Raw genomic sequence first — 25,470 nt, forward strand, 5'->3', positions numbered from 1 at the left:
GTGTGTGTGTGTGTGTGTGTGTGTGTGTGTGTGTTGATGTCAGAGTATTGCTGTTAAGAAGGCCAGATGTGTTTATGTATGAATGTCATGGAGTCCATGATATCAGTGTATACATGCACAGATTGAAGCTGTCATGCGTGCGTGGCATATCCTGTACAATTGGGTGAGGTAAAACAGTTACAGTAGGATAAGTAAAAAGACGTTAGATTTTAGCTTCGAAGGAGAGTTCAAAACATGATTGAGAGGTGGGATCCTTCAGAAAGTATGACCTGCTATCCCTTCTAGTGGAATACTTGATTGGAATTTTATATATATGTGTGTAATATATAATATATATTATATGTGTATGTTTCTAATTCTTTTCTATAATTGAATAATACACTTCTTTTTCTATAACTGCTGCCCCCACCCTACCATCAAGTGTTTATCTGGTTAGATGGTCAAACTTCCCCCTTCCTGCCACCTTACCTTTTATGGACAGATCTGAATTTTGAGCAGTACCTAATATTTTTTTTTTTAGCATTTAGTTAATTTCTGACTAACATAGTTGGGAGGCTTTAATTACATATGTGGGATATTCTCATTTGCTTCTCCTGTTCTCTTGAGAAATAGAAAAGTTTGAGAAAAAGTATAATATTGGTGGTTGACTCCTCAGTAAAACATTCAAGATGGGAAAAACAGATGTCAAATTATTTTTGTCTTTTGTCCTGGAAAAATGGCAGCAGTGAAGTTTTCTATATTTAAACCTGCTTCCATTCAGAAGCTCTTCCTTTCTGCTAAGAGGCAATAAAGAGACTGTGTCCTCAGTGACCTGTTCTGCTTTGCTTTTATTATGTTAGGACTGCCTAAACTCCACTGCTGTAGGAATATTGACGTTTGTACAGTCAATGATTCAAAATAAGTACCGTAAGCTGAGCCTCTGGAATTAGGTCGGTATTTGAAACTTGAGGCAAACTGAGGGTGATTTTTGTAGACTCCAGGACCCCTTGTTGCAGAGATTGTGTTCAGTGGAGTGGTGTTTGTCAGCTCCTCTCTGCCCACCCCAGCTCAACAAGGTTGCTACGGGGTTTGCCTGAGCCAAACTGTCTGTGGGAAGTGAGTTGAACACCAAACTGTAGGTTTTAACTGTGTTGTTTATTTTTATTTTTATTTTTTTAAGATTTTATTTATTTATTTGAGAGAGAGAAATTGAGAGAGAGAGAACACATGAGAGGGGGAGGGTCAGAGGGAGAAGCAGACTCCCTGCCGAGCAGGGAGCCCGATGCGGGACTCGATCCAGGGACTCCAGGATCATGACCTGAGCCGAAGGCAGTCGCTTAACCAACTGAGCCACCCAGGCGCCCCGTTAACTGTGTTGTTTAGAGGAGAGCTGGGGACGAGAGAGTATGTTTGGTTGATTTTTTTTTTTTTTTTAATTGAAATGAATCATTAGAGCGGTGTGTTTGTGTGTTTATGTTTGTGCGTGCGCACGCCTGTGTCCAGCTGATTGACCTTCTGGTTGTTGCTCTTCAGCAGATGTTTAAATGTTAACTTGAAATGCCGTCATTCACTGCCTGCTAGCTTAATCATGGAGAACAAAAAGCAGGCTAGCATTAAATTTACTGCAAATAATTTTCTAGTGTGTTAATCTGTATATGTGAAATTAAAATTTGACTACACAGTTTTTTTTACTCTCAGAAATTAAAGTAAGATAGTGACTTTAAAATGAAGATATATTTTGTTTTTGCTGCCTAGGAGATGTGAATTCTGGGAAGCTGTAAACTTGGTGGTAATGCATTGTTCTGAAGGGGAAATACTTATACTGACTCTTGAAAACAGGAATCGTGGACTGATTTAGACACTTGATATTTTTCTCATTCGTGCACAAGATGAGTTTTTAGTTACAACTAAATTGTTGATTTTTCTAATGAGAAATTTTAATCTTCACAAATGAAACTTAATTGCTTCGATGGATTTTCCCCCTTAGGATATGACAACGAACATAGGGTGCAATATATTCTAAGTTGTTCGACATAACACTGCTCATTTAGTAATCATAAAAATTGCTTTGTGATGTCTGTTGTTGCTGTAGCTTTTAACTCTTGCATTTTCTTCAATAAGAGGTAAACTCTTTGAGAATGAGGATAGGCTGCAACACTTCATCTCTCTCTTAGAATTTATGAAGTACTTTTCTACCTTCTTCAGCTCATCACCCCTGAAACGTAACTGCTGTCAAGTCTCCCTGACACCAACTTGAAGTAGAGGAGTCTTGGGACAAGGGTGTGTTTTGTTGAAGCTAGATGTCTGTCTTGTAATTGTCATGGTTAATTCAGGAGGGAATGACTTTATAACTACTTTTGTCTCAAATTTAGCAACTGTTCAAAAACTCTGTCTCTTTTTTAAAGGTATAAGTGATGCCTTCTTCAGGGGAAAACACCCGAGGAAGTTTTAGACAAACAGAATAGCTTGAATCTGTACCTTTTACTTCTGGAATTCCTTATGCACGTGTCTTGTGAAGATACAATGCTGAAAAACCTGAAGCTGGAGAGGTATATCCAGGCTTTATCAAAGATGACCAGTAATATCATTTTCCTGAGTTCTGATATGTGAATTTGAATGAAATTACAGCTCTGGGAGAATGTTTCCTTTCAGGTAATTAGTAAGCTCAGAAACAGTCTTCATAGGATTTAAAGTTGAAATTGCTGTTTAAGAACATGTTTAAGAATTTTACTGAAAATCATACACTCCACCATGGATTTTTTTCCTGAAGTGTGTGATGGTGTAACTCTGGCATATGAAGGACTTGGATGGCACAAAACACCTCAGCCGTGTTGTGATTTGACATTTTTGTTTTAAATGCTCTGTTGCTTTACTATGACATGTGGGATGGGGAAGCTGCTTTAAAAGATCGTTCCCTGCTACGGATGATTGGAATTAAGTGATTTTAATAGGTGTGCTGATGGACTTGTCTTCCTTCCCCTACGCCCTTTTCATTACGAGCACGGGAAAAAGGACTTGTATTTTCTCAGATGATCTTAAGGAATGCTTTAAACACTCAAATCTTAAGTATATGTATAGTGGAAATGTACTTGAGACCAGTGCCTGAGATTTCCGGTCATAGAAATGGACTGTTGGTCCGGTCTGCCACCTTGTGGCCCTTTACAGAATTGTCTCAGACTATAGAGGTAGGAGTTTCCCACAGCTCTGAACACCAAGTTTGGAAACATGTTTTCTGCCTTTTTTTCTTTTACTGTTATTCTCAGGAGTATTCACTTTAAGGTCTTGTATACCACCACCCCCACAGGAAGGTTGCCCTTTCCTTTCTTTGCATCTAGTGCATCCGCAGTCTGTTGATACACAGAAGGTGTAAAAGAGAACAGAGTGACTTTGTTCAAGGTGCTTATTCTCCAGTTGAGGAGATAAAATGCAAACCCTTGAAAGTAAAGTGGCCACCCAGAACACATGTGAAGGGCCACATGTGAGTGGCACAGGCAGTGGGATCTTCCGTGGCTCAGAAAGGAAGCCCACACTACCTGTGCAAAATGGGGTCTGGGAAACGTGCTTTTCACTAGGGTGAGAGGGACTTTGTTAGACTGGACCCAAAGATTGTCAGTCATTTGTACAAAAAGGGTGCAAGAGATTGTTGGTGTTTGGGCTTTATTCAGAAGCCCTCCTGGGGGGCTTTGGAAGCAGGAGATTTGAATGGGATGTGCTGGAAACAGTGCACAGGTAGGTGCTCTGGAGGAAATAGGCATCTTCTGCCCACCAAACCTGATATAAAAATTGGGATTTATAAAGCAGACAATTTAAGGGACCCTTTAAAAGTTTTATAAATAATTCATTTGACTTTATTTTTATTTTTTTAGATAGAGATATGTATGAAAAGGATGCATTAATTTGTAAAAATTCTGATGTGTATGATTTCAGGAATATTTTTAATTTTATATTCTTAGCATTACTATGTGCTTGTACTCCGATCTCATAGGTAATAAAATCAGCTACTAGTTTCCAAGGGTCTATATGTGCCAAGTGTTGTTTTGAAATTATGTATCACGTTAGCCATATAGCCTAGCCAAGTAGATAGTCTTTACTTTGTTCTGCAAATATAGTCTCTGTAAGACACCAAAGGTCACACGTCTTGGCAGTGATGGAGATGAGGATGTGAACTCTGCTCCATTTGACACCCAAACCTATGTTCTTTCCAACTATCCTTCTTGGGATAATTGTTTTATATGTTTTAGTGTATAAAAATGGAGGATCTTCCAAATAAAACTTTGCAGCTTTACCGCCATGTTAACAGACACAGAGAAACTTGCAGGCTTCACACCTTTCTGCCCTCTCCCCCATTTGGCTATACACTTGAGTTTTAGTCTTGACTATTTTAGCTTTTAACGTCCTTACTAATGATGTTCAAGACATAGCTCTCTAATTCCTTGCTAGTGATCTTTAGCCGACAAGGATAAATTACCTTTTTGTCTTTGCAAGGGAGAATAAATTGGCATCAGTACGGTTCCTGGTGCTAACATTGATGCCACTTAAGCAGGTGCTCCTTTCTCTTTCTCCTTATGTTTAAATCTGTAGGCTTTTACCCCTTGGGTCTCCATAGACCTGCTAACTGTGGCAAAATCTTGGCCTTAGATTCTTTGATGATTGAGATAAAGTCTTTTTAAAGGAATCAACCTTCCTTTTTTTTTTTTTTTAAATTTATCTTATAACGGGAGGGTTATACCCTTTGACCACCTTACTGATTATAGTTTAAATACATAGCTTCATGGGGCATCTGACTGGCTCAGTCCGTGGAACTTGTGACTCTTGACCTCTGGGTTGTGAGTTTGAGCCCCACACTGGGTGTAGAGATTACTTGAAAATAAAATCTTAAAAAAAATACATAGCTTCACAAGATGCATGTATTTTTTCTCATAGTGCAGTGCAAAATACTGCCTCCCCCATTGTTTACAAAGAGTCTCTAGAGGATAGGAAGAAGGAGCACACAACACTAATTGTGGGAAAGGAGATAGAGGAATACTTCTCTTTTCTCAGATCTCCAAAGATTGTATTAAAATATATTGTAAGTTGTTGGCGAATCCCCGATTCTGGTGAACAAGTGAAATTAAAAGCTAGTTCTAAATGCATTATGAATTTGCTATGAGGCTGATGATAATCTGAATGAGCCTCTAAGGAGAAATTAGAGAAAGAGCCCAAGATGCAGAAAACTTTCCCTCTGACTTCTTTCCTATTAGACTGTGTTGTGTTTATAGACTCTGAGCAAGAGGGTTGGTCAGGTTCTGAACAAGTAGAGAATGCTTTTGGGTTTTGATATGTGGTTTATGTTTGGGGCAAAAGTGTGTTTGTTTGTTCTTCTTTTCATGGAAAGCTGCATTCCAATCGGCCTGTCAGTATTCTTGTCTACTGGGCTGCAGTGTTTTTACAGTCGCTCAGTCTGCTTTCAAATAGCATCTATTTTTGAAAAAAGGATGTCCTTCCTAGGGTAGAAGGAAAAGCTTATTGTTCCAAAAAATGCTGCTTCCTGGTTAGAGCAACATTTTCCTGTTTGTCTTCAAGACTAGAAAAATTTGGGGGAAAATAGTGTACATTTTTAAGGGTCCTTTAAAATAGCAATGGTCATGTGAATTGTATTTGTCTTGGGAGGTGCACTTGGGGAATTCTCAGTTTGCATATCATAGTTTCTTGACAGAAATGTCAGTTGGGATACTTCAGGTGATTTAATGCTCCAGCATTTGTTTTTCTGCAGTCAAGTTTGTTGAAATGTAACTTCAGTCTGTGAATGTCTCTTGTTTGCATAGAAAAAAATTTATCATCCAGGAATATGACTCCCCGAAGGTCATACATTTCCTTGTTTATCTTAAGAGAAAGCCCTTGCTCTCCGATGCAGCAAGCATATCTGCTTTTCACTGAGGTTTGCACATTCAGGTTGGTTGGAGGAGCTAATCTTCCTCAGCACCTCACCCTTTTGCCTTTTTGTATCTTTGCTGGGTAAAGGCAATTCCATGCCAATTTATAGATTATTTTAATAAAGACCAACTATTAAGAGGAAATGAGGGTTAAAACTTATAGGTGAAAAGTGAAGACAGAGCACTTAGGGGTGACCTCTATGGGCAAGGAAGGGGGATGGAAGTGGTTCCTGGGCTTGTTGGGTTGCTTCACTTGGCTTCTCATGCCCCCGTATCTCTTCCCTTACTCTGCTGATATTTTTCCTTTCTCTTGGTTGTGCTCTCTGAAATCTCATACATTTACAGATTTGTTTGGACTATGGAAATGCAAATGGAGGCAGACAACTACCCACAGAAGATTCAAGGGCCCCCACTGATCACTCATCTCTGCATTTGTCTTCAGATTTAATTTTAATTTTTAGACTTTTAATTTTTAGACCGAGGCATTGATGCCTTAGAATGAGGTTTGGGGTATCGCCGGACACCTGGGGAGAGGGTAGAAAAAAATGCGTAGGAAGATTCAAAAGGCCATCTTTGCCTATTTCAAAATATTGCTTGGTCCATTTTGCTCCTAGGGAAGGATAAGAAAGCTTGTCTTCCTTTTTGCCTTTCAGTGTTATTTACCTTACTTGAAATCCCTGATCATCGCTAAACCTAATATTTGGCCACTGGGCTCTTTATTGAAGAAAAGCTTAGCCAGAGTCCTATTTCTTTAGTTTGCATTTCTTCTGCTCATCTCTAATCAAGTTCTTTCTTTCCTCAGAGTCAGGAGGAGAGATTTCCTGATGCCTTTTCCAAAGCTTTTCTGCTTTTCCTACCTACCTCAAATCTGTGATGGTTGTGTTCATATTGCACAGTGAAACATTACACTTACTTGTTGTTGCCATCTAGACATCATTTCTTACCATTCCTTCTGTTAGTTACAACTAAGAGGTCTCAAGTGTAGATACAATGTATCTATAAAGTCATCTAATTCAAGCTAGATTATATTGCCTTCCATTTAACAGCTTCATTTAGAATAATGGTGTCTGCTTCTTGAGTTTATAAGCTCCTTGGGGCATAAACCATTTAAAATAAGTTTCTTTTGAGATGGCTTATTCTAAGGGTAATAGAAGAAACTCTAGACGTAATCGTTGAATTCATTTCGAGAGTTGAATACAATTCAAGAAGTTTATAGTCTAGTTAGATATCTGAAGTACTTGAAACAGTTGCATAGGATTCCCTGATTTTGTATTGCTTGAGTGACACATGTTTAAATTTATTCCCCAGAAAACATCATGATTATGTGAGCTGCAGATGTCTTATTTATGCAGTGACATACATACAGATTGGGTCACGCAGTAGTGAGGTAATGCAGTCCCTTTCCTTCACACTCAGAGTTTCATAATGCAGGCTCCGTAACAGATTTCTGACCCATTTACTATGTCAGTGACTTATAGGTGAGAATACACCATTGTTCTCTACATTTTTAAAACTAATAAGCAATCTTATTTAATTTGCAAGTTATAACTATACTTATCATCTTAAGATAAATAATGTAGCTATTGTCCTTAAATATATTTTATATAATCATATAGGCTATATGTTCATACTCCAAGTTGTTGCATCAGTACTGACATATGTCCTGGGTGTGACATAACATTCAGGAAGGTGACCCCTGCGCAACTATGAAACCCTACAATGTTAAGAAGCACCAGATTAATAAAGTGCCATTTCATTAAGGGGTATGCTCTTTTACTTTGATTTTGCTGGGTTTGTTTGAACAAGAGTTATTTAAGACCTATTGTCTTTTAAGGCTTAAGGGTGTTTTTTCCCTCCGTTCTATATCTAAGCTTCCAAATTCTTGCTTCTGTCATGTTTCTTTTAGACTTCTCCCTTCTCCACCTTTAAAAAAAAAAATTATTTCTTTCTACTGCTTTCCCAGTATACCTTTTTTTGTCATTGTAAATTTATTTGCTTGATGAGTGTTAAATGAATGTGAATAGTCTTGTCTGTTAAATAAGAGTGTTTTAGGCCTTGGGCAGGTTATAACCCAAGGTTGATAGGTAATTCAGTGAAAAATATTTAAGACTTTAGTATTAGATTCATAATATAAGCTCGTCAGAAATGGGGGGCAGTCTTTCCATACTATTTAATGACTGCAAGTAGCACAGATATTTATAATATCTAAAATAGAATGTGTACTTTAGGATTGTCCAGAAAAGCTCTTATTATAGCTATTAAAGAAAACTCATTAATTAGGACACTTTTTATTGATTTTCCCTACATGCAAATAGAGTATTATGATTGGAGTCTGATTGTTTCTAAAGAAGGAATTTATTAGCTTTAGGAATGCAAACTTTAACTAGATGGTGGGAAAGGTTTTGTTTCAGCTTTCTTATTTGTATTGAATTTATAGGGTCTAGTTTTAGATTTCAGTCTTTAAATAGCTTTTAAAAGACTTGTGGGAAATAACAAGGACTATAGATGGATAAAGTTGAAGACCATCAGTTTATTTGAAAGTTGATCACCAGAGGATGGCACTTTAAATATCTAATGTTATAAATTTTAAATTGGGACAATTTAAAGTTATAAGTAAGGTTTTTTCCCCCTATCACATCACAATATTGTTTAAGGACTACACTAAAATATTTTAGGCTGAAAACCTCAATATCCTCTTAAAAAGTTTTTGAATTTCTTACCTAGTTGTTATCACTGTCCCTTATCTGTGCCCTTAATATACGAAATTTAATTACACATGTAGTTTGAATTGTTTAGAAAGGTATTCCTAGGGCTACAGAATTTTTTTCTTAACTAAAAGAGAGGATTAAGGGACACCTGGGTTGCTCATTGGTTAAGCATCTGTCTTTGGCTCAGGTCATGACCCCAGCGTCCTGGGATTGTGTCCTGCATTGGGCTTCTTGCTCAGTGGGGAGTCTGCGTCTCCCTCTGCCTACAGCTCCCCCGCTTGTGCTCTGTCTTTGACAAATAAATAAGTAAAATCTTAAAAAAAAGAAAAGAGGATTAAATTGAACCAAAGTGTAGTATAAGACTTGTACACTCAAAAGTATAAAACATTGTTGAAAGAAATTAAGGAAGACCTAAGTAAACGGCAAAACATCCCCTGCCATGGATTGGAAGACTAAATGTTGTTAAGATGGCAATACTACCTGAATTGATCTACCGACTCAGTGCAATCCTTATTAAAATTTCAGCTTTATTTATTTATTTATTTATTTATTTATTTATTTATTTATTGCGGATTGCCCACCCATGCCCTCTTCCTGTTGCTCTTTTTCTGGGCTGAGGAGAGTGCAGTGGGTTTCAGAGCCAAGAGGGCAGGGGGGAAGGGTCATGTACATGGCCTCCGCTGGGTTCTGTGCCGTGGCTTAGTGCCACTGTGGTCTCCTAGAAAAAAAAATTGTGGTATGTGAATTATATCTCAATAGAATTCTTATTTTAAAACAAGACAAAAAGGATAGGGGCACCTGGGTGGCTCAGTTAAGTGTCAGACTCTTGGTTTTGGCTCAGGTCATGATCTCACAGTGGTGGGATTAAGCCCTGCGTGGGGCTCCAAGCTCCTCGCAGGAGTCTACTTCAGATTCTCCCCCCACCCCATGCGTGCACGCACACGCTCTTTCTCTCGCTCTCTCTCTCTCAAAATAAATAAAATCTTTTAAAAAAATGATAATTTTTCAAGTTTCTTAAAATACTTATTTTCGATAAGTTTAAGCCAATTTATTATATATTTTAATACCCTTGTATATATCCCCAAGATGGTTGAATGGATGACACTTGTGTGATTTAGCTTTTCTCTTGATTTTTCCTGCTTTTTCCTGACAAGTCTAATAATTTCTATTTTTCTTTTCAAACAGGATCTGGAAATAGTATATTCCTATTTACATGGTATGGAAGCCTTATCAAACTTGAGAGAGCACCAACTTAGGTAAGTCATTTTATGATGACTAATAATGGGATGCTGGAATTTTATATGACCCTTTATTATGGTTAAGAAGTAGGATTAAAGGTAACTTATGAAAACTCTGCCTCATCTAGCCTCTGTACTGGGCCTTATAAGTTTTACATCCATATAATAATTTTTTGACATTTCTGCCATAGTGATATCTTCTCTTCCTCCATATCCCACTCCTTGCCCCCCTCATCTAAAGGAATAAACACTACTTGGTGAATACCCCAAAAGGAGTGTTATTTGCTGTCCTGGCAAACAAAGATCTACATTTCAGCACTTAGATATATAAGAAACCAGAATGTTTTTAACCATTCAAAGAACAATGAGGTTCATTATTTTAATATGTTTTAGGTCTTTGTATGGAATATATTTATTGCATTAAGTTAACTGCCCTTTTTTGGGAAACACATATAAAATCTTATTGGTTCTATTCTACAGTGATAGAGTAACCTTAATTATGTATTTAAAGAACAAAAACATATAATCCAGTGATTTTGTCTTAACTGGAACAGAATATAAAGGACCTTGGGAAGATGGATTATATATAAACACCAGCAAGGACATAGAGAAGGTTTTGCTTCCTCCAATTGTAGCTAGTTTTGATACCAGCAGCTTTTAATTATTAAAGGAATACTTTTTCTATGTATTTTCCCTTTACTCTTTAAACACTAATTAATATGCGAGCATGTCAATTTCATATTTAGTTGTTAATTGAAAAAAGTGTCAAGAGGATTGAGTACTTCTAAAATTTAATTTTTAATGAAAATCATTTAAATTAGATTGCAGGTTAAGTGTTTAAAAATTCAGGTTTTATTGGAAAGGACAAAACTATTGGGAATTTAGAAGATGGCTCAAATTAAAGTAGGAATAATTTTTAAAGTGTCTAACTTCCATTTTATGTTTTTTTTTGGTGACAACTACCCTAAGAAAAAATTGTAGCACCATCTATTTGATTGAATGCAGTTAATCTGCAAGTGCAAGTGGAATTATTTAATAAGCAAATATAAATGGCACATTCCTATGTGTGTATAAAACCACACATGGATAATATTTAAATAATATTTACATATATAATGTATGTCTATGGTATATGTGGTTATAAAGTTATTTAGGTAACAGGGACTCTGTGCAATAGAACAAGGAAAATTTTAATACGTCTTAATGGAAATTTTCAAAATTACAAAAGTAAATAGTACGATGAAGTCCCATAAATCCATCACCCAGCTTTAGAACCACCAATTTTCCACTGCTTCAAAGGGAAATTTTGGGTAGAAATAGCTGATTAATTCAGTCATATAGTTTAGTCTATTTATACTTTAGAAAGTCTGTTTTGGAGACTATACAGTTTTGTTTGTTGGCATGAGCTTACAGGGAGGGAACTTTAAGATGTTTATCTTATTCTGCTTATGTTGAAAATCATTTGTTTCTGATATTTATGGAAAATATCAGCTGAAACTAACTTCAGTCCTTTTTTAGAACAAGATCAAGATACCAACATGGTTAATAACAAACAAAAAAAGAGGTATAGATAAATACAATGACTTGGATAAAAGAGCTACCATTTCTAGGAAAAATATATCTTATTTAGATAATTTATTTTCTTTGAATTTTATACATAAAAGTTTTATCCCTGGGATTAACAGGGAACAGTTAAGACTTCCACATAATAGAGTTTTCCAATTTTAGAAAAGAAACAGCACTTAATCATGATTTTGAAAGTTTGTTTATTTGGCGTTAGGTAATAGAACATTAGTCTTCTATGAGGGACAGCAGAGACTTTCGTTTTTTGGAAAACTTCAGCTTTGTGCATTATTGTGGCCCACCCATGTGTAAGCAGTAAAGTGATTCTGAGTGTTAGTTGGCATGCAGTTAATGACTATGTTGCTGTAAGATCACATATCCTATGAAGTGTATAGGTTTTCAGATCTTCACTTGAAAATTATATATTTTTTCAACACAACTTTATTTTTCTAACGTTTACTCCCTGAATCCACATGGATTAGAAGCAGCATATTTGCCAAAAGGGCAGAGGATGCTATAGTTAGGTGAGAGCCAAAAATCTGAAAAAGCAAAGTTAACTGTCTGGACCCATTCAGTGTTGGAAGTAAGAGCTTGCTGGAATTCATGTTCTTTAGTATTACGGATAAGTGTAATTATTGTTACATAAGCAGTTTTAGACCATTAAGAAACAACTAAATTATGCTTAGTATATTCTTGAATTCAGGGAATATCAATGTGCTTTTTGTTAAAACATCCTCCAACGATGTTTAAAGATGACCAGTTTTGGTACTTTTCCCATTTATTTATTTATTTTAGTACTTTCCCCATTAATTTGTCTTATAGACGATTTTATCATGATTTTCTGAGGGCACTGGTTAAATTTATTTATTCAGTCAGCAGTCATTGATGTGTGCCTATTATGTGCTGGACATTGACGTAAGCCATGGAGATACATTGAGGTAGACCAGACCTCTGCCTTTATGGAGCTTATATTCCTGGTGGGGCAGACAAGATTTAAGTAAATGGGTCAATGTTTTATTCAGATGTTAGTGCATTCAGCATGGTGTGTGGCCATGTCCCAGCAGACTCTAAACCAAGGGCAGAGAAGCCGTGATTGAGATCTAAGTTTATTGAGGGAACTTAGGTACAGGGAATTCAGGAACAGTGGACTGGACAAAACACCTGCTTCTGGATCCACACTTAGCAAGTTTTTATAGCGTAGCAACTTAGTCTAGCAGCTGTCTGTAGCCCTTCCCACCCTCCATGGCCAGTTCCAAGGAGCTCAAGGCCTGCCATCCAGTCACTCTTTATTACAAAGGAGATGCTCTGGGTTGGCCACCCCTGGAGCCCCTGACCTTGAGCGCTGAACAACACGTTCTTGTACGTGTTCTGCTTGATGGGAATATAGAGTGAGGATGGGATCTCTACATTCTCAAGATAGTGATTAACAGGAACATTCAGAGTGTGCTTGTACAAACTAGCCTTCTAGCATGTACCATATACTCCACCTTGCATACCTTGGATGGTCCATACATTTTTTTTTTTTAGAGGAGAGGAGGCAAGGAGGGGCAGAGGGAGAGGAAGAGAGAGAGAATCTTAAGCAGGTTCCATGACCTTGAAAACATGACCTGAGCCTAAATGAAGAGTCAGATGCTTGAATGACTGAGCCACCCAGGTGCCCCTGGCCTGTACATTTTTTATATTCTCTTCTTTTGCAATGTCCCTGGGGCCGAGTATGCCGAGGTGCAGTGTAACCAAATCCTACAGCAACAGTACAAGCCACAGCATCCAAATAATAGGAGAACACAAATGGCTAAGAAACTCTAGAAAACATTTTGCCAGAGGAAGCCTACAGTCGCTGATAGGGAGAGTTCACTATATACCCAGCAGTTGGTTTTATTCTGTAGAGAAGCTATGGTCAGGACCCGATAGGCAAAAGGTTCCCCATGCAGAATCTAAGGGCAAAAAGTTAAGCTGTTTAGTAAGCACCAGAAGAGGCAAGTCATGATTGTTTAATAGAATGCAGGAGGCAGTGTTCTGGAATAACACCACCCATGACTGTGGTTTGGCTCCAGGTTTATAGTATCCAATTGTTGGCCTCCCCTCTGCTATACAGTGGGATAAGCCTGAAAAGGATGGTGGGGCTATAATAGGGCTCCATAAGGTGATTATGATAGTGTCCTTTTGTTTTGTTTTTTTCCCTTAAGAGGGGGAGGGAGATAGAGGGAGGGAGGGGCAGAGGGAGAGGGAGAGGGAGACTCCTAAGCAGGCTCCACACCCAGAGCGGAGCCCAGCATGGGGCCCAGTCAAACAACCCTGAGATGATGACCTAAGCTGAAATCAAGAGTCGGGTGCTTAACCGACTGAGCCACCCATATGGCCCAGTAGTGTCCTTTTTTATGAGAGGCCTGGGGTTGTGTACCTTCATTGTCTTTGGTGGAGTGGGGTCAAGAAATGGGGTGATGGGTAGGTCTTGTTCTGTTCCTAGTCCCCACTGGGCCAAAAACCCGAACCACTGTGGACTTCTTTGCCATTTCCAGAGCCATTTAATTATATGTTTCCCTATAGATGGATCTTGTGGCAGGGACAATAAAAGGTTACCTTGTGCCTCTACTTGCAGCAGAGAACATCCTTCCTGCATTCTGTCTACTTGTCTTCTAAGGGTGACATCAGGTCCTTGAGTGAGTAGAGTATAGGCACTGGACTGATTGGAATGTACATGTTAATTTAATGTCCATATAGCTGTTGACAGGGCACTCGTCCAGAAGGCCAGTGAATGGGTTTCTTGTTGCACTTGTTGTTTCAACAGTCCATTCATGTGTTCCATCAGTCCAGCTGCAGTGGGATTGTATGATAGATGGAAATGCCAGTGGATGTCTGAGTGTTGGCCCACTCTTGCACTTCATGTCCTGTAAAGTGGGAGCTTTGGTTGCTGTCAATGTCAGTGGTACCTCATAGGGAGCACCCAGCTGTTCTAGACTGAGGATGGTAGCCTTTGGGTTAGCACGCTTACTGGGGTAGGCTTGCAGGAGTCCCGAATGAGTGTCAGTACACATCAGAGTATAACAGCAACCATCAGAGAGGGGCGGGGGGCCGAGGTGGTCAGTCTGCCATCTTTGAATATGGTGCTACTCCTTTGTTACCTGTCCAGTGTCACTTGACAAAAGTTGTGGCTGTTCCTGGGCACAGGTGGAGCATTGTTAGCTGATGGTTCCAATGTCTTTGTAACACCACAGTAAGCCCCAGTTATTAGCAATGGCCCACAAGGTCTGTGTCCTGTGTCCCACCTTCTTGTGTAGCCAGGTGGTAACATCTTCTGTTGGCATATCTTCTAGGAGGCAGCCATGGGCCAGATCATTATCTTGTTAATTACCAGGTGGGGTGCATGCTGTGTGTGCATCTACATGGTAAATAGTGATGTTCATACCTCATGATTGCTGGAGTATGTCCTTCCACGTTTTGCTCCAGAGTGGGTGTTCCACTACCATCCGGTCCTGTGCCTTCCATTGGAGAAGCTACAGGGTCAATTCTTTGTAGACTGTCCAGCTATCTGTGCATATAATAGTGGGGTAGGTTCATGGAGCAGTACCACCCATGCTGCTTATAGTTTGGCCCATTGACTACTATGTCTAGTACTAGAGTCTACCCAGATACTTTCAGTTGAGGGTTGGATGGCAATAGCCATCCAGGTGCAGGGTTTGCTCCTTGCTGAGCCATTAACGTACCAGGCGTGCTCAGGGATTGGTCTTTCTCCTTCCAGCACAAAGGATGGCAGCCATGGTGGCTATGCTATGTCAGTTAATGGCTGTGACATAAGTTACGGGGCCAAGATGGAGTGCAGCTCCACACGAAGGGGGCTGTGTGTCAAGGTACTACATTGTTGCAAGTAGGCATGCCATTCAGCTAGTTTGGGTCTAGGCACTGCCTGATTTGGGCTTTTGGAATGTATCCTTAGTCATCCTGCTATAGGATACTGGGTGTGAACAGCTACTGGGATCCCTTTAGTTATGTTTTCTACTTGCCATCAGGCATGGTAAATAGCACACAGCTATTGTTCTAAAATGCTATATTGGGTCTCAGCTCCTTTTTAAAATTGTGACCAGAAACTAATAGCACATGTTTGTGCCCTTGCTGTTGCCACAAGCTCCATCCAAACCCTTCTGGGTAACTGGAGACATCCAATACATATGGCTGTCCCTGTATGAGAATACTTAAGGTTTGGATGTATTTAATAGCCATCTTGGCTTGTTCAGATGCTTGCCTTGTCTTTGTGGACTAGTCCCATTGGGCTTCTTTTTAAACCAGTCTATAAAGGGGCAGAAGCAGTTGAGCCAGGCAGGGGATAAACTGATGCTAAAACCCTAGGAGACCTATGAAAATTTGCAACTGCTTTGGGAGGGTGGGACATGGGTGTGCCTGTATTTTATCAATAACTGCTGCAGAAACAACTTTTGTCTTATCCGTTAAGCCAGGGCCCTGTATTTTGTTTTTGTTGACTGCTCATCCTTGACTTGTTAGGTGAGAAGGCAAATCTGGTGCAGCGGACTGCAAAGTAGAAAAAGACTGAGAAGTTAACATTAGATCATCAATGTAATGAGACAAACAGACTGCCTCTGGAATTGCCCAATGACTTAGGTCACTGGCCGCTAAGCTGTGGCAAATCATGGGGCTATATAAATACCCCTGTGGTAGGATGATGAATGTCTGTTCTCCTTCCCAGCTGAAAGCGAATTGTTCTTGGCTTTCTGGGGCTATGGGAATACCTAAAGAGGTGTTAGCCAGGTCTAACATATGTACCTAAAACTTCCCCAATTCACATCAACAAGTGACATGATGCTGGGCACAGTTGCACGAAGAGGGGGTACCACCTTGTTTAGTTCTCTGTAATTCACAGTCATTCTCCATGTTCCATTTGGTTTCTTCACAGGCCAGACGAGACTATTATATAGACCATGAGTTGGTCATATAATGCCCACATTGGCTAATTCCTTAATTGTGCCTGTGATTTCTTCATGGCCTCCCAAGAGATGATATTGTTTAATTGCCATCACCCTCTGTGGGACAAGTAGTATTACAGCTGTCCATTTTGCATCTCCTTTTGTTTGTTTGACCAAGTGTACCCTCAATTTGAATTCCCCTGCAGTAGTTGTCCTGAGAGGACATCCATTCCTAGAATATATTTGGGTATTGGGGTTATATACACTGTACGGGGCTTTGGTGGGAGTTATCCTGTGCGCAATTACTGCAGTCTGCTTCATTTGGATGGTACCACCCCCCACCCATCGATGGCAGAGATGGGCCCTTGAAAGTAGTTGTTTCCATAAAGGAGAGTAAATTTGGCACCGGTTTCAACCAGAGCCAAAACACTTTGTTTCTATTAGACCAATATATGGTGAGTTCTACATGTGACCGACATGTGGCTCCGGTCCCCACACACCCAGGTGACAGTAGCTTGAACCAGCAGTCCGTGTCCTTTGCCTCTTCCCTAGTTCATAGAGAAAGCGTCCGTCATCCTCCCTCTGAGGGTGCCCTTTGTAAATTGCTGTTCAGGTTTTAATTTCTGCCAGAGCCCAACAAGGGCTGCACTGAATTATTTGCTTTCTCAAGGAGGGGGTGGTCCCTGCTGCGGTGAGGTCTTATTACATCTGGCAACAGGTAACATGCATAGCCCTCTTCTTTGTTTCCTTCTCCTGTGAGTCCCTTTCCTTCATTCCTGCCTTTCTGATACCTCTTTTTCTTTGTTACAAAGGAGATGCTTCTGGCTGGCCATCCCCCAGCGCCCCTGACCTTGAACGCTGAACACTTCTTCTATACATTCTGCTTGATGGGAATATAGAGGGAGGATAGGATCTCTATAGTCTCAAGATAGTGATTATTGGGAGCATTTAGGGTGTGTTTGTACAAACAAGCCTTCCAGCACTTACCATACACATAAGAATGGGTGCTGGGCTGCTTTGACTTTGTAGTCAAAGGAAGTAACATTTGAGTCAGGGCAGCTGTGCAGAAATCTCCACAGTGTAGTGATGCCCCGGATACTCTGCCATGGGAATAGGCTTGGTGTATGAAGGCACCAAGGATAAGAAGTTTGGATTTCTTCCAAAGGTAGTGGAAATCAAGGGCAGAAGTGTAGGTGATCTGACTTAATATTTAGAAAGATTTCTTTAGAAACCATGTGGAGAATGGACAGTAGGTGTACAAAAGTAGAAGCTGACATCTACATTTGTAGACTTGGTCAATTTGAGAGGATATATTTTGGAAACAGGTGCTGGCAGAGAGATGGGATATGAAGAAAAGGGAGGAGTCAAGGGTAATGACTCCAAGATCTTTGGCCTAAACAATTGGGTACTACTGATTGTGGGAAAGCAAATTCTTAGGAAAGAAATTTAAGATCTGTTTTGGACATTTTGAACATGAAATCACTGTTACACAGCCAGTGGCTATGTTGAGTAGGCATTTAGATGAGTGTATATCATGGTGAGAGATTAGGTGTGGGGCATTGCTTGGAAAGTCATCCGTTTATAGATTAAATTTAAAACCACAAACTGGATGAGATTACATGGTGCAGAGGAGAAGAGGGCTGACAGGAGTTGATAACATTTAGAAGTCAGGTAGAGGAATGGAAAGGGGGGAGAATCTAAAGGAGACAGAAAAAATGACTAAGAAGTTAAGAGGAAGACCAGAAGCCTGAGGACAGGAAGTCTCGAGAAGATGATGGTGTAAGGAAAAAGGGAGTCAGCAAATATTGCTGAGAAGTGGAATTAAGATAAGGACAGAAAGGATTTAGATAATACAGAGGATGCTAATAACTTTTTAGAGTCTTTTCTTTGGAATTTCAGGGAGCAGATGATGGAGAAGTGGCAAGAGGGTGAGAAAATGGAGAGAAGAATATATAGACAGTCCAAGAGGAGAATATTTGTCATGGGAAAAGCAAAATATGGATAATAACTGGAGGGAGATGTGTGCTCAAATAGGTGTCCCCCTGCCCCATACAATAGGTGATGCTAAGATGAGTTTATTTAGTAAAGGAAGTGATTTAGGAGAGAGGTAGAAATGGATGGTGATGTGGAGAAGGAGGTAAACCTGAAGGAAAGCAGAGTCTATTGTAGGAGAAGGAATGAGATCCAGTGAAGAGGTTGCAGCAAGGATCCTTCTTTCATTCTAATAGGAAACAAGACAGAGCTGCTGTATAATTTAAGACCCATCAATTGTGACTCTTATCTTTTCTTATAAAGAATTGGTGTGATTCAATCTCTGTTAATGATGTGTATTCAAGGTTTGATGCTTCCTCCTGGAGTTAGTGACATTCAGGTAGAATGTTTCAAGTAAGGGATTGAGAGGACCTCTGAAGTAGGGTGATGGTAGTAAGAACAAGGAAAAAGAATATCCCAGAGAGTTGTTTTCAAGTGAAAAATCAAGAGTATGTGGTGTTAATTGGATTTAGCAAACAGGAAAAATGGATGTAGGTTGATATCAGAGTTTCACAAATTGGAGACCACTAACCCCATTGACCAAAATGGAGGTGCTGTTGAAATAATCACTTTTATAGCCACTTTTTTATTTGCTAGTTCCTTCATAAGAAGGAATAGTCATTTTCTCTTTTGCATTTCTGTGTTTTTTGGAAATTTTACTTGGGCTTAATATAATAGGATGCTTCTTGAAGATGCTGTTCTTGAGGTAATTTTGAATATTTAAACATTTATTCATGTTTTCCATAATTTCCATAATTTTTTCCTCAGGGATGAATCAGCCAAAATAACAAATCTTTAAGTTGTAAAGCCTCCATTTAGTCATTAGTCATAAATATACTGAATTAATAAAAGCCTCCTTTTGTCTGAAGTTACATACTGGTAAGTAACATTAACGTGAATGACTTTATCATTTTTTAAATTAATGGGTTCTCCCTTCTAATTTTTAGGTTCTTTTCTCATTTTCTGCTTACCTCGGAAAACATTAATTTGTCCACATGTCATTTACACAGTGTAAAACACATGCTATTTTGTTCCCTATAAAATACACATGGCAAAATTGACATCTAACAAAAGTTTTTTCTCTTTACCAGATTTTGTTTTATTATATTTTGTTAACCTGGGTACCAAAAATATTTATATTTATCTTGAGGCTAATAAATGATTGTGGCAGTCCATATAAAGTAATCTTAACTTTCTAGACCACATGTCTCTTATGTTTTTAACCTACTAGAATGTTTTCTCGTGACATGTTGAACTCCTGTCTCTGTTTTGTTTTTTTACAGGTTAATGTGTGAGACTGTGAGATATGAAAGACACGAAGCAAATGAAGTTTTATACTAGTAGGTGTTTTCTTTCTCTTTGTACAGTGTATACTGCAATAACGAAATAATTTCCTTAAAGTATCACAGAAGTATTAGTAACGGCTAAGTTATTAACTTATTTTTTGTAATTTAGAAACGTAAAACATTTCAGCTATTGCCTGTCATAAAGTAAAAGTTTACAGTCCTTTGCTGCTAAGTTCCCATCTATACCTATATATCTCTCACTTGTGGTTCAGAGATATTATTTAATATTATGGAATATTTGACATTTTTATCATTATGAAATAAGAAACAGTGTAGTCTTTCTAACAGAACAAAATACATGTTCCCACAACCACATCAAATGAGATTTAATGATAGCATAAATGTCATATTTTAGTTTATCACCTTTTCAGAAATAGGAAAATAAGCTGCCCACATCTCTTTGGGCTTAGTTTGTTCTATAAATAATACTGATATTTCTTTCAAGATATGTAACATATTCCTTGAAAAAATTACAATTTTTTTTTAAGAATGTGATAAACATATAGTAGGTAAATATATTGTATTAAGGACATATAAACTGGTTTACTGCACATATTATTTTATTAATAATGTTTGCCATGATTGGCTGTTGTTCTGTTGACTTTCTGTTTTTCAAAGTGCTATTAAATAAATAATTACTACTTTCCATGCTTATTATAGGGAATATTTATTGAAATAAATGAAATACAGCTTCTCCCCCTTAGGGAGGCTGTAATTATAATCTCTTGAAGGAGGTAGAAATAGAATAAAAGGAAAACAACAACAACAAAACGTAACCAACCAGAAGAACTGAGAATATAGGTAGGTACTAAGGGCTGAAGAAGTACAAGGGAAGCCTTGAGGGGAATGGGAAGAGTCTCAGAGAAGTGGCCCTTTGAATTAGGTCTCAAAAGTGTATTTGGTAGTCTAGAGAGACTTTCTTGGCAGAAGGAACAGTAAATATGGGGACACAGAGAGGGGAAGGGGCCTGGTCTGATGTTCTGAATACCTGCGGCAAGTTCAGGGCCGCTGACATCTGGGTATGCGTCAGGATGACAGATTAAGAGAAGGGTCAGGCTACAGTCATATTTGCTTGTGAATGTGTTGTTAAAAATACCAGTCGTGATTCTTTAGGCAATTGGAAATGAGTTTTTTCCCTTCTAAATAACATTTTATTATGGAAAATTGCAAATGTTCACAATATTAGAGACAGTAGTATAATGGACCCCCATGTATGCATCATCCAGCATTGTTAATTGATGGCCAGTTATGTTTCATCTCTTACTCCCCCTCTCCCACCTCTAACTGGATTATTTTTAAGTAAATCCAGACATAACAATTCTTCTGTATCAATTTTGATATGTATCTTTATCTTTAAGAGATAAAGACTTAAACAAAAACCCTAACCACAATATTATCATCGAACCTTAAAAAAATAATTCCTTAATATTATGAAAATATTCAAAATCTTTGTCTCAAAAAAATCTTTTCTTTACAGTTTATTTATTGGTTGATATTTTTCTTAAATCTCTTTTAATCTGTAGCCAGGTGGCCAGTTTTCAAGCAGCAAAATGATGTGACCAAATGCCTCCCCATCCTTCCCCTCAAAGACGATACCTGTGTCTCTCTGAAAATACAAAGGTGGATTAGATTGAGTGGCTGGGCAGGGAGATTAGTGAGGAGACAATCGAAGTAATCTGAGGAGGGTAGTGCTTGAACTGAGGCTAACTGAAGGAATGGGGGGAGTCAGGGATGGGGTTTAGAAGAAGATACAGGTGATCTGATCTGATCTAGGGTGATTCTTAAGTTGTAACTTAGGAAACTATGACATCTAGAGGCTGTTTAACAGGATTTGTAAATATCCAGTCTTGAGATTAAAAGAATGTACATCAAATGTAGAAGAATAGTAAGTAATGAGGATATATTTGTTAATGGGAAAAATAACAAGAGGCAAATGCCCTTAACATATTTATTCTTGAAGAAATTAAGATACAAATATTTTAGAATATTTGTTTCTTTTAGGAGCAATTAGAAGCTATCAGTGCAATAAGGTGTACAGATGTCAGGGTTGGAAATCTCTGAGGACTGTTATTAACATTTATTGAAGTAGTCTAGTGGCACTAAGTGTCAACCTTCTATTCCTTTGTCCTCCCCCCTTAAAACACAGTTTTGGTAGTATTGATGATGAGGTCATAGCAAACATTTAACAAGGATTTCCTATCTCCCACATAGTCTAATAAGTGCTTTACATGCATTAATTTACTTATTCCTTATAGTTTGCCTTGTGGGGTCAATGTTGTCATCACCCTAGTTTTACACATGAAGGAACTGAGGCTTTTATGGGCTAAGGAACTTGCCAAGGTCTCATTGTTGAAAGTGGGATCTGGATTTGAGCCTAGACATTGTGATTTTATCACCTTAACTGTTATCACTCACCAGCTTTTTCCGGCCGTTTTCATGCCATCGTAAGAAATGGTGCCATAAAAATGCCATTGCTTGTGTGCAAGTCAGTATAAACACATCATCCCTCCCTGCTGCTGGCTTCCCTGGGGTGATGAAACCCACCATCAGTTCTGCCTTCATTATCCTGAGTCCCTAGCAATGATTACTTATTATTTATTTAAATTGAAGGTAGGTTACAGTGTCTTTAAATATACCTGAGTTGTTTGGTTTTTTTTTTTTTTTTAAGTCAGTTTAGACAGTGAATGTGAGTCTCCTGATAATGCAAAGCCATGTGTTATAGATAATCCTAAATTGATTGCATTTAGGCTAGAGTTTATATATAAAGTTGATTGTAGCAGTTGCTCATTTTTGACTAGTTAGAATTAGGTGACAGTGTTAGTAAGCAATGAAAAGTCTGTGGATATTCAGGAGATCATGATTTCCTAAGACCAAAAATTCAGAGACTAATTGTAGATCACTTAATCAGATCCCTAGTATTTGGCCAATCTTGTGATGAAGGGTAATTGGAGCGTTTTCTTCTGTGATCCTTGAATAGACATGTTTCTGCTCTTACCAATTCGTGTAAATGCAGTTTTGAAAATTAAAGAACACTTGTATTTGTGATGCATATAAATATGAGATAACTTAATAATGCTATCCCTCTTTTGGGGACCTGTTGTTATTAACTCATGAGGGAAATGACTTGTCTGTTCTTGTTCTCCCTTGAGCTTTAAGAATGTAGTGTAGCCAGAATATCAAAGACTTTTAGACTTTGGTTTTATGACCAAGTGTTGAGTATTTTCTTTTCCTTATTATGTTTGTGTGCTGGTAACTTCTAAGTCTATGGTTTTAATAATTTCACCAGGTAAATATAATACTCTTTTGATCTAACTCTGTACCTCATTTTTCTCATCTATAAATTGGGAATAATATTGTACCTACTTTTTAGTGTTGGTGTGAGGACAGTTATCAGTACTATGTGTAAAATATGTAGAGCATTGCATACGTAGTAAGTGCATAAACATGTTAGCAGCTTCTCAGGGAGTCTGCTTGAGATTCTCTCCCTCTCCCCTCCCCTCATTCCCTCTCGCTCCCCTCCCCCTAAAATAAATAAATAAATCTTAAAAAAATGTTAGCTGCTACTGTCTTTGTCATCATCAGTGTTTTGATAATTTACATTTTGGTCTCCCAATTTTTTAGCTGCTTTAGACTTTTGTTAGGAAGGCATTATGGTAGTGACATCTAACTCCTATGGTGTTATTGTTTTAGCATAAACCAACAGGATGACAAAAATGCTGCTTTAAAATGCATCAAGATTAGGGGGAGAGTTGTGGTTCTGATGAAATAGAACTTTAAAAAACTTAGAATTGACCATTTAGATTCTAGTATTTTTCTGTACTAGATAGATAAAATTAGTTGAACTTTATACAGAGGATGAGAATATCAGGTGATTTCTGCCTTCCTTTCGTTTGTTATCTACTATATGCTAGGTATTTTGCTCACTTGGGAATCAGAGTTGGATAATATAAATTCCTAACCTGACGGACTTTAATTTAGAGATATTTTACTTAAAGAATTTAATTCAAGAAATGAGATAAACAATGTGTCCTTTCAGCTTTAGTTTTTCTTTAGTGGCCAACCATCCTCACCATTTCAGTTTAATTTATAGATACATTTGAAGTGCTAAAAACCTTTGGATCAGAAATTCAACCGTTATATAAGTTTTTTAAAAGTGTAAGCACACACCCCACGCCCACACTATAAATATGTGTAACTCTATTTCCACATGTATATTTGCCTGAATGCTTTGGTTTCCAAAAGAGTTTTTTTTTTTTTTTTTTAAAGATTTTATTTATTTATTTGAGAGAGAGAATGAGCTAGAGAGCATGAGAGGGGGGAGGGTCAGAGGGAGAAGCAGACTCCCTGTCGAGCAGGGAGCCCGATGCGGGGCCCGATCCCGGGACTCCAGGATCATGACCTGAGCTGAAGGCAGTCGCTCAACCAACTGAGCCACCCAGGCGCCCTCCAAAAGAGTTTTCATAGCATTTTGTGAAGGGGTTTATCTCTCCTTATTGCAGGAGAGGAAATTGTTCTTCAAAAAAAAAAAAAAAGCTTCATTGAGGCCTATTGAGTCTCCTCAAGCATTTTGATTTAAATCTGTAAATGTGCAATGTGTAATTTAGGACTTTAAGCCTCAGCTCGGCCCTTATTGCTTATAGCAGTCTTTTCATTTGTTGACATGGTTTCCTGTTTTCACAGCAGCTATCCTGAATTGTCACTTCTCCACAAGGCCAGCAAGCCACTGCTGTCCCCTTTGTGCCCTCCCACTCCTCCTCCAGGGACTTCGCTTCAGGCTTTAGTTTCTGTTCTCAGATACCCAATTTGTCTGTGACTGCAGGTGCCTCCTGTCTCACCCATCCCTCCAGGGGGAGGGGTGTCCGTTTTCCTGCACAGGGTGGTTATTCCAGCTCTCTCCTGTGCTGCCGGCCTCCCCGCCTGCCCCCTTCCCTACAGACTCCAAGTGTGCCAGTCTCTGCCATCCGTAAAACGGTCTCCTTTGACTCTTTGGCCCATATCCAATTGTTGTACTGCTTTTTCCTTCCTGATGTGGCCAAGCATTTATTTTATTTTACATTATGCATCTACTACCTAGGTTGCTTTAGCTCCCCCTTAAAAAAAAAAAAAAAAAGAAAATACTTCAAATCTCCTTTCTTTCCTAGCAAGATGTAATCACAATTTTTTTTTTTTTTTAAGATTTTATTTATTTATTTGACAGAGAGAGACACAGCGAGAGAGGGAACACAAGCAGGGGGAGTAGGAGAGGGAGAAGCAGGCCTCCCGTGGAGCAGGGAGCCCGATGCGGGGCTCGATCTCAGGACCCTGGGATCATGACCTGAGCCGAAAGCAGACGCTTAACGACTGAGCCACCCAGGCGCCCCTGTAATCACAATTTTTAAGTATCCTTCTTGTCCATGTTTCCATAATTTTGCTATACTTGTATGTGTATATAAAGAAAATGGTGAAACCTAAGGTTTTCATTTACATGAAGCAATGATATTTTTAAAGAATTAGCCTGTGCATAGAATTGTAGTACAGGGATATTTGGCCACCAAGCTTGGCATGTTGTGAGGTACTCATGTGCCCTACGTAAGTATGAAAATTCAAATACACACGCATGCGTGCGTGTGTGTGTGTATATACACCAACATATGGACATACTTAGAAAGATTGTTTTATGTACATATGGTAATACTTTAGGGCTTCTTAGCAATATCGATATTTTAATATTGACTAGTAGTCTTTCAATGAAAATGTTTTATTTTTGTGGTGAATGGAAGATTAAATAACTTTCAAAA

General features: G+C 38.5%; 1 protein-coding gene across 11 annotated transcripts in view; it reads left to right on the plus strand.

Annotated features, from left to right (window-relative positions):
• Positions 1 to 25,470, plus strand: part of RAPGEF2 (Rap guanine nucleotide exchange factor 2) — a 232,662-nt gene that overhangs the window by 57,014 nt on the left and 150,178 nt on the right. For 9 of the 11 annotated variants that reach the window (XM_032413084.1, XM_032413086.1, XM_032413092.1 and 6 more), the window contains exons 2-3: positions 9,785 to 9,855; positions 19,631 to 19,687. In XM_032413084.1, the coding sequence (XP_032268975.1) occupies positions 9,785 to 9,855; positions 19,631 to 19,687 (128 nt within the window). Of the gene's footprint in view, positions 1 to 1,351; positions 2,632 to 9,784; positions 9,856 to 19,630; positions 19,688 to 25,470 lie in introns of those variants that run through there. The other 2 variants (XM_032413085.1, XM_032413090.1) reach the window with 2 other exon arrangements.

Source organism: Phoca vitulina, unplaced genomic scaffold, assembly GCF_004348235.1.
Source record: "Phoca vitulina isolate PV1807 unplaced genomic scaffold, GSC_HSeal_1.0 scaffold14, whole genome shotgun sequence".
NCBI lineage: Eukaryota > Metazoa > Chordata > Mammalia > Carnivora > Phocidae > Phoca > Phoca vitulina.